Source organism: Portunus trituberculatus, chromosome 39, assembly GCF_017591435.1.
Source record: "Portunus trituberculatus isolate SZX2019 chromosome 39, ASM1759143v1, whole genome shotgun sequence".
Taxonomy (NCBI): domain Eukaryota; kingdom Metazoa; phylum Arthropoda; class Malacostraca; order Decapoda; family Portunidae; genus Portunus; species Portunus trituberculatus.
This window is the reverse complement of record NC_059293.1, coordinates 3084982-3095000: the sequence shown is the minus strand read 5'-3', so window position 1 is coordinate 3095000 and position 10019 is coordinate 3084982. Positions and strand designations below refer to the sequence as shown.

General features: G+C 45.0%; 1 protein-coding gene across 5 annotated transcripts in view; it reads left to right on the top strand.

Moving 5' to 3' along the window:
* LOC123515519 (NADPH oxidase 4-like) overlaps positions 1-10019 on the top strand; it is a 162144-nt gene that overhangs the window by 120000 nt on the left and 32125 nt on the right. For all 5 annotated transcript variants that reach the window (XM_045274206.1, XM_045274209.1, XM_045274207.1 and 2 more), the window contains 3 exons: positions 3419-3538; positions 4261-4444; positions 5250-5350. In XM_045274206.1, the coding sequence (XP_045130141.1) occupies positions 3419-3538; positions 4261-4444; positions 5250-5350 (405 nt within the window). Of the gene's footprint in view, positions 1-3418; positions 3539-4260; positions 4445-5249; positions 5351-10019 lie in introns of those variants that run through there.

Sequence of the window (10019 nt, the reverse complement as noted above, 5' to 3'; positions counted from 1 at the left end):
GCACTGTCACTGTCAGGTGGATGGCAGGCTGGTGGACACTGCCATTTTATCACCTGTCACTGTCACTATCAGGTGGATGTGTCCGTAACCAGGCGTGGGCAGCACACTTCACCTGCTGGGTGGACATGCTGGAGACGTCCACTGCTGAGGTGAAGGCGTTCCACAACACCGCGGTGTCGTGGGAGAAGGCGCGCTGACACCTCACTGAATGGCACCTCGGCACCTCGAGGAGGGTGTCGGACACTACCGCTCTCGTAGTACGTTCACTCCTCCTCCAGAGTATCCGTAGAGCTGTGAGGTGAGGTATTTGCTGCACCTGGGCTTTGTGCAGCACAGTAAGGGTCCCAACACGCCTTCGGTGCTCCAAGCTGTCCAGCACATTGATAGGGGCTTCTTGGTGAGGGTCTGGGTGCAGTCTCTGCTGCAACTGCTGCCCTTATGCCGCTGTCGCTGTAACTCAGCTTGGGGCTGCTGTCCGAGGCCACCAGCATCGCGAAGGAGGCGCTTGGCTTGCCGCTGCACCTTGTCCAGCAGGGAGAGGTGGGACTGGGCACTGCACATCCAGCTGAGGGGGCTGTACTCCATGATGGGCCTCACCTGCGCTTTGTACAGCGTCATGAGCCCCTTGGCATCGAGTAGGTGCCTCACTCGACGTAGGAGCGTCACCCTCAGGGATGCCTTGCGTGACACGCTCTCCAGGTGGCGGTCGAAACTGAGTTTGGAGTCTATCTCCACCCCCCCGGATGTTGATGGAGTCCTTAATGGCAAGGGTGTCTTCTCCAAACTTCAGCTGGCCTTCAAACAGCCTGACGTCCTCCCGTGAACGTGAGATGACCACGGCCTGGGTTTTTTCGGCAGCAAACTTGACTTGCCACTGTTTACCCCAGGCCATGATGTCACCAAGGTGGCGGTTGGTGACATCAATCACGTTCACAGCCTCCTCTCTACCGAAGCTGTGCGAGAGAGTGGCATCGTCCGCGTATGCCGACACAAGCGAGAGGCTCTGAAGGAGGTCGTTGAAATATACGTTCCACAGGATGGGGCCCAGGATCGAGCCCTGTGGAACGGAGGCCTCACTGAGTGTGTGGTTGACATGCACCCGCCCAACACTACTCTCAGACTCCGGCCTTGTAGGTAGCTGGAGAACAGCTCTAGCAGTTGTCCTGTGATGCCGAACTGTTCGAGCTTGGCCAGGAGTCCTTTGTGCCAAACTCTGTCAACAGCCCCAGCAATGTCAAGGGCAATGACGAGGGTGGGGCGGCCAGCATCGAGGGCGTCATGCCAGGCTTGTGTGAGGAGGAGAAGCATGTTGGAGGCGGAACGTCTCTTTCTAAATCCATATTGGCGTGGAGAGATGAGGTGACGCTCCTCTAGGTGACAGTTCAGCTGCTCACCTATTATTCTCTCCAAGATATTGCTGACAGCTGACAGGAGAGAGATGGGGCGGTAGTTTGCTGGGTCACCTTTATCCTTTTTTTTGTGTACAGGAGTGACCCGAGCCTCCTTCCATGCAGCTTGCCAGGTGCTGGTTTGTATGCACTGCGGAAGATGTGTGTGAGGGGCTTTGTTAGCTCCTCCGCACAGTGCTTCAGCAGGAAGGGCGAGACGTCGTCAGGGCCGGGCGCCTTCCTGGTGTCGGTGCTGTGCAGAAGCTTTGTCACGGCGGCTTCGCTGAGCTGTAGGTGGTCTAGGGTCTCTCTCTCTCTCTCTCTCTCTCTCTCTCTCTCTCTCTCTCTCTCTCTCTCTCTCTCTCTCTCTCTCTCTCTCTCTCTCTCTCTCTCTCTCTCTCTCTCTCTCTCTCTCTCTCTCTCTCTCTCTCTCTCTCTCTCTCTCTCTCTCTCTCTCTCTCTCTCTCTCTCTCTCTCTCTCTCTCTCTCTCTCTCTCTCTCTCTCTCTCTCTCTCTCTCTCTCTCTCTCTCTCTCTCTCTCTCTCTCTCTCTCTCTCTCTCTCTCTCTCTCTCTCTCTCTCTCTCTCTCTCTCTCTCTCTCTCTCTCTCTCTCTCTCTCTCTCTCTCTCTCTCTCTCTCTCTCTCTCTCTCTCTCTCTCTCTCTCTCTCTCTCTCTCTCTCTCTCTCTCTCTCTCTCTCTCTCTCTCTCTCTCTCTCTCTCTCTCTCTCTCTCTCTCTCTCTCTCTCTCTCTCTCTCTCTCTCTCTCTCAAGTAAACCTCCTATCAAGAAGCTCACCCGTTAGGGAACTGTTATCTAAGTAAGGAAGATGGCCAGGATTCAAACCCCTGCACTTGGAGACCCCTCGGCCCCAAAAGCGTGCATGGTTCTACTGTAGCATGGTGGCCTTTGAAATATCTCCTAAACCAGTTGAAGTTGATTAATATTTAATGGTTTATACCAATATTTTTTTTCCACAATACAAATACTGATAAATAATATCATGGCAATACTGACATGATTAGTACAGCCAATACTAGCAAAACACTGAATAGTTTTTTTTAATCAGTTTCTTTTATTAAAAGCTGTTGAAGAGTCACTGCTGTATAATTCACATAAGATTTGCATAGATACTTTGCTGTTGAGTTTTCAAGGAGTTCAATGTTATCTTTTATAGAGAGTGGACAATATTTACCATTTACACAGCAACAAGCATTTCCTTTATTCACTGAACCAATGCCTGAAACTAAAAATGACCAGGTTTAATAGTAAAACAACAACACATTGGAATTGCCTCTCTGTGTTTGGAAGTGACACCAGCTGTTCATGCAGCAAGTAGCATCATCATCTTGTGAGCCATTGTGCTTCATAACACTTCTTTGGTCATCCACTCCTTGCTTTTGTTATTCTTGTATTGTTTCTGTTTCAGTATTTAAATTTTTTCAGTCTTTTTCTCCAACTGTGTTAAAAACTTTTCATGCATCTTATGACCTTTCCTGCAAAAAGAAGCACTGGCTGGTTGGTGTGGTAACCGAGGAAGGTTTAGAAATACACCGGGTGAAGTTAGTGGCAGAGTGATGATTTTTCTTGTAATATAGACACATATAAAAAATCTGAATTATTCTTGTGTGGTTTTGTCTCTATCTATATTGGTTGTGTCTGTTCTTTTTGTTGAAGTACATTCCTTTCCTCTATTACATTTAGTCTACTCTAGATGTTTAGCTTTGTATATGCATGTGTATTAATAGGGATGTGGTCATGGATCAAATGTGTAGACATGTCAAACTAGATATTTATGAGTGTGGATATTGGACTAAAGATCATTGCTGATGGGAAAGGTTTAGAGATATTTCAGTTGACAGGTAGAGGAAAATATACACCATTTAAACTTAAATTACTTGATTTGAAAGAAATTTTTAGTTATTTTTTGATTGACAGAAAAAATGAAATGCATACAGCTATAAACAACTTGGTTGAATTATCCAAACATGGTCTTACTCATCTACAGATTAACATTACTTAACATTGGCAGATTGTATGTGGACGGCCCATTTAGCTCACCAAGTGAAGGAATGCTGCACTACCCGGTGGTGGTGGGCGCTGCTGGAGGCATGGGCATCACTCCACTGGCTGCCACACTCACTCACATATTGTAAGCCACTCCACCACTGGCTGCCACACTCACTCATGTATTCTAAGCCACTCCATCACTGGCTGCCACACTCACTCACATACCTACTGTAAGCCACTCCATCACTGCCTGCCACACTCACTCATGTATTCTAAGCCATCAGTCATGTGGCTAGCACTGTGATGCAGCCTTACTGACTTTTTTGGTGTGCGTTTCTGTTGTGCATATATGATTGCCATAAGGTGACATAATTACCAGTGTCAGAAAGTAAACCGGTTGTGCAGGTTGCTTCCACATAACATTATCACATTAACACAAGCTTTAGATATTGAAAATTAATAAAATTGACACATCCACACCCACTTCTTAACACTGTAGAGTCGCCATTCAAAGAAATAGAAGGGAGCATAATTTTCTATTTTAAGGTTTTATTTCATTTTTATTGATTTGATTGTTCTTTTTTATAATGAATGACATGCAGGATTTTTCTCAAATGTTTTTATCATATGAATTTGAATGAAATTACTGGAGTACTTTTCTTTGAATGTGTTGCAAACAGTCCTGTAGTACAATATATTTGTAAATTATGTTGAATATGCAGACAGTTTATTTAGGAATTCATGCCAAGCTTTACAGATGGAGCTGTTTCATTCCTTCATTGGTTCTAGAGACAATAACAAATCTCAAACCTTTCCTCTAGACACTACACATATTTTAATTCTGTACACGACACTAAATTTAAGATGCTGCCATCCACTGTGGCCGAGGAGAATACACGTGGTGTGGGCAGTGCGGGACGCCAGACTCCTGCACACCTTTGCCCCGCTGCTGTCAGGTCTGCTGCAGCTGTGCTGGGAGACACAAGCAGAGGACCGGGCCGAGCTGAGCCTACATCTCACCACTCCTACATCACCACAGCTCCTTCAGGTGTGACCTCACTACTGAAACCCTTAGAAGTGATACACAAATTACTTTCACTTTGACTTATTACAAAAGTATCTCATCCAAAACTGCTCTATTTCCAATATGACTAGAAGTTTCTGTTCCTCAAAATTTACCATCTTATTGTCACAGTTAGGTAACAATCCTGTGGTTATGAAATTTGTGGGCCTTAATTGTAATTTGTAAACAGATATCAAAAGTGAGTTGGATACACTTGTATTGGATATATTTGGGCATTGTGTTCCAAAGTGTTTTCTTAGTTTGTGTAACATGTGGAGGAAAGGAAGTGTGATAGTTCAAAGCCACAAGGAAGTTTGTATTGTACATTTGTACAAGGTTGTATAAAAGATCCTGTGCAAATCATACAGACGTAAGTTAACTTGACATAAGAGGAAGACTTGGAGTACTGCTTGATATTAAATGAAACAATCATCCTAAAGATCGGAAGTCTATAGTGAGGCTGAGGGAGATGTGTAAGAAGCATTTACAGCAAACACAAAGACAGCTTATCGTTTGCATTTGGGTGTGGAGAAGGAAAATGATTGAGAAATAGAAATGTGAAATAGCATAATGTAGATTTATGGAGTTAAGTATACCAGTAGTGCAATCTGCTAGATAAAAAGTAAAGGTTGAAACCAAATGAAAATATTTTCATTGATAATTTGTTCAAAAGATGGACTGTATTATGTTGCCTTACATGTTGAGCTTAGCTTCTTTCATCCATAACAAGCAATTTACTTTATTAAAACCCTTGATTTTTTAATAGCCATCCACCTTGTTGTTACCACAGGACCTGTTTGCATCAGACCATCCTGCCCTCCTTCCTCGCATCAGACAAGGGAGGCCTCAGTGGAAGCACCTCTTCCAGGAATGGCAGTCCTTATATGCAGGGTAAGAAATAATGTACAGTGGAGACTCAATACTCGAACGTCTAAATAGTTCAACTTTTTAATAGTCAAATGCAAAATGTTCGACTTAATACTCAAAAAAATACCTATTAGTCGAACATCTGTCCATGTTGCTGTAAACAAAGGGTCTCTCCCTTCCCACCACCCCATCGGGCCACCACAGCCAGTTTATCCTTCGTTGTCGTACAAATAACATTGTCCTGTGCTTTCTCTCCAGAGGTTTTTTTTGGCATTCAGAAGATTACAGTGGCACCAAAGGCACTTGTTAGTGGTGAAAATAAGCCTACAAGAAAAAATATAGTGACAACCATTGATAGGAAAAAGGAGATTATTGATAAATACGAGAAAGGAAGAAGAATAACCAATCTTGCAGCTGATATGGCTAAATCTACAGCAGCCACAATATTGAAGAAGAAAGTGGTCACTAAAAGAGCTCATGTGGCGAGTGGTGTGAAAAGGCAATTTAAGTGACCTGCGGCAGTGGAAGAAATGGAAAACTTGTTAATTGGATAAACCAAAGGCAGATGGCTGGTGATTCTTTGTCAGAGGGCATAATTTGTGCGAAGGCTAGGCTGCTGCATTTAGATCTTATTTCTGTTACTACATCTGACTCCAATAATGATTTTAAAGCAAGTAAGGGGCGTTTTGGGAATTTCAAGAAAAGAAATGGAATTCATTCTGTTGTAAAGCATGGCGAGGCCGCAAGTGCTGACAGCATTGCCGCTGAGAAATTTCTCCCAGAATTTAAGAAATTTGTGTATAAGGAGGCGCTACTTGCACCTGACGTTGTTTGGACACTATCAGCCTGTCTGCTACTCTGAGAGCAGCAGCAAACACATCTTTGTGCTGTATAATCAAGTCCTGGTCTTCCTGGAGGGACTTAATTGCACAGCTTTGTTGAGAGGCTTCCTCAGTGAGCTTCTCAACTATTAAAACACTCTCCTTTCTCCAAGCCCTCCCACTGACTCTCCCTGCTATTGTCCGGTAGAGGCACAAGGGGTGTCAGGCTCCTTGCTGATGTAGGTGACGGAGTCTGGGATGCTTAACTGGAGTCGTAGCTGTTCCATGTAGCTACACTTGAAGACTGGCGTGTCTTCAAGGCAACTGTTGTGACAAAGGTTACAGTAGGTATCCTCGTCACAGCTGACGTGTTGGGTTGTCAGTGTTGTTTTGCCACAAACACAACACCAATTTTGTGGCTGGTAACCAGGCAAGTCTTGCCTGGCTATTGGGGCGGTGGGCAGGGCCAGGTGTGGGAGCAACGACGTGTGTTGACTCTACACGACACATACGACACTAATACATTCATGTACATTGGCACAGAACACAGAGCACTTCCCCACTGACACACAAAAATACTGACACTAACTACCTCTCACAAATCAAGCCAAACCAGCCAGGAGAGAGAGAGAGAAATAGGTTGTTTAAAAAACGACCTGGGAGACAGTGTGCTGCCTTAGGCCTAGCGTTAAGTCAGGTCAGGCCAGGGTCTTGGCCACTGCACCGGTACAAGCACTCTTTTCAAGTGATATTCAACACTATTGCAAGGCTTAGCACACCTTACACTTTTACATGGACAGAAGGACACTTACTGTATTTTGCAGCTTACAAGATGCACTTTTTCCTAAAAAATACCCTGAAAAATACTAGTGCGTCTTCGAAGACGAATGTTTTATTGTAAGGCAACACCCAGCCTCAAGTGAGCCTGGACGCTTGACTGATAGCGACCTGGATTTGTATGTTGAGTCATTACATTATGATGTTAACTTAAGTATATACAATTTAATTCATCCATTTATATGATGTACTTAGCTGTACAAGTATTTCCAATACCATAATCCTTCCTGGAAGGAAGACATGAAATGACACCCTGTGGAAGAATGAAACGGCCATCAATAGCTCAAGTGTGTGAATGGATGTTGAAATCTTGGAATGCTACATGCATTTTCTTTTTATTTTTAGTTTATTTTTATGAAAATAAAACCACCCTTGAACAATGAAAAATGTATAGTATATTTATTACCACCAACTACTATGTCATCGCCATACAAACAAAATCGGACAAGTGATTCTGTAATGTAAACAATACGTGCCGTCGCCCGCCACTAAAACAAGAAGAGATGGACTGCTTCACTGTGTGTACATATTTATCTGTGGTGTTTTTATTTACATAGTTGTAAATTTGTGGTGAGTATTCCAGCAAATTTGTAATGAGTGGTGAAACAATAGTGTCTTGCAGACTCCTTGCTTCCTTATGTTTTTGTGTTCAGTGGTTGGGTATGTGGTGAAGGTTTTCTTTTTTTTCTTAGAAATTTCTTTCAAATATTAGGGTGCAGCATCTTGCAAACTGTAAAATACGGTAACACTTCAACACTTTCACAACACTGCTCATTCTTAAGCCACTGGATCAACACCAAAAACATGGAGCTACCACGTGCGTGACCCCCCCCCCCCTCTCTCTCTCTCTCTCTCTCTCTCTCTCTCTCTCTCTCTCTCTCTCTCTCTCTCTCTCTCTCTCTCTCTCTCTCTCTCTACTTACACAAATCAGTACACAGTTAAAGAGTATGTTACAAAATATTTTTATATATAATGTAGCACTTTACAGGCTAAAGGGAACATTTTTTGTGTTTTCTTTCTAAAAGCCTAACTCTAAATGTTACTAACAATTGTTACTCTGGTGCTTATGGCAACCAGACATTCGCACATTCCTTGAATTGCTGCAGCTTCATTCTACTAAGGTCTATCTGAGTAGCAATTAAGGTGTTCCACAGTTTACCATAATATTGAACGTACTGGCGTTGATGGTGCCAAGTACGGCATCGACACTGAAATAATTCAGCAGGCATTAAAGTGACCCAAGTGGTCACTTGTGCCCGCCACAGGGGCTGGCGGAGAGCTTGGAGATGCAGGATTCGCTGTTGCTTTATTTTGTGCATCACAGCGAGGCCCGCTACATCCCTGCAATGCTGAAGGGAGTGGAGCTTTGGCTCATATCTGGCACCACTGTCCTTTATGAGACTCACTACCCGAGCCTGTACACTATCCAGGAGGGAAAGATGCCTGCTCGCCGCTCCTCCCCAGGCAAGGCACGAGTACTTCAGGGAAGAACAAACTTGAGCCTTGTACAGGATCTCCAGGCCTTGTCATCAAGGAGCCACGACATCCTCCTGAGTGACGCCAGCTTACCCAAAGCCTCCCTAGCTAGACACTTTATGTAGTGCCTGAAGGTCAGCGCGGAGTCACAAGTGATCCACAGTACATCTATCTCGTCTTGCTGCCGTATAGCTTACCCCTCAAGCCTTGAGATGATTGTCATTTGTGTTTTGCCTGTGGCAAATTTTACTTGCCACTTGCTGCCCCATGACACAATGCAGTTCAGGGTGGCGTTGATGTGGTTGGCTGTGGTAGTCTCGTCCCTTGAGCTGTATCTTTGAGCCAGTGTAAGGTCATCAGCATAAGCTTTTACACTTGGGATTAAGGGCAGGAGGTCGTTTATGTAGATGTTCCAGAGCAGGGGGCCAAGAAAGCTTCCCTGAGGAAAACCTGCTCTCACTGCATGCTGTTCAGACTCTTGGCCATCAATGACCACTTTGAGATTCCTCTCTCAAGTAATCACCAAACAGCAGCAAGAGGGGCACATCCACACCTGCTGCATGGAATTTTGCAAGGAGGCCTGCATGCCACACCTTGTCAAAAGCCCCTTCGATGTCAAGGGCAACAACTGCAGTGACCTTCCCTGCATCCAGACCAGCACTCCACTCCAAAGTGAGCAGCAGGTGCAGGTCAGCAGCCGATCTGCCCGACCTAAACCCAAACTTCTGGCCACACAGTAATGGTGCTTCTCAAGGTGCTCTGTGACTCTTGAGGCCACTATGGACTCAAGCACCTTGCTGAGCACAGGCAGCAGGGACACTAGACGATAGTTTTTAGCTACTGTTTTTTTCGTTTTTCTTATGTACTGGCACAACATTAGCCACTTGGCAACCTGCTGGTCTGTAAGCACTGGTTGAATATTTTAGAGAGTGGGCGAACCAGCTCATCAGCACACTGGTAAAGAAGGCATGGGATAACGTTATCAGGATCCAGTGCTTTTGTCACATCAAGTTTTGAAAGCACTGCCTTCACTTTCACTTCACTCGTTGTGGCAAATGATAGTTTTTCTTTCACTATGTTTGGTAGTGATGATGGAGTTCTTTTAAGGTTGGAGGTGCACATCTTATCAGTGAAATGCTTGGCCATGAGGTTTGCTTTATATCAGGCAGACTGCGCTATTGTGCCATCATCCCAGTGGAGGGAAGGAATGGTGTTCATCCTAGACACACCCTGTTGTTCTTAAACAAGACTTCACCAGCATTTGGACTCCATCTGGCAGCCCTGCAGCTTCCTCTTGAGATCTGTCACCCATTGGTTAGAGGCCCAATCTTGAGTAGCCCTCATGTGGTCAGGTGCCTCCCTGTGTTGCTGTCCGTTCCAGGCTGTGGGATGCCTCTTAAAGGCAAGCCAGGCATGGTACTTTGCATTGGAGGCACCTCGACATTCTGGCCCAAACCAGAGTTGGTCTGATGCCTTGGTTTGGTGTATTGAGTGGGGCATCCAGCAGTCCTGCAGGCTGTGAAGCAGCTCAGTGAACTGCCCCACCTGCTGGTCAGTGT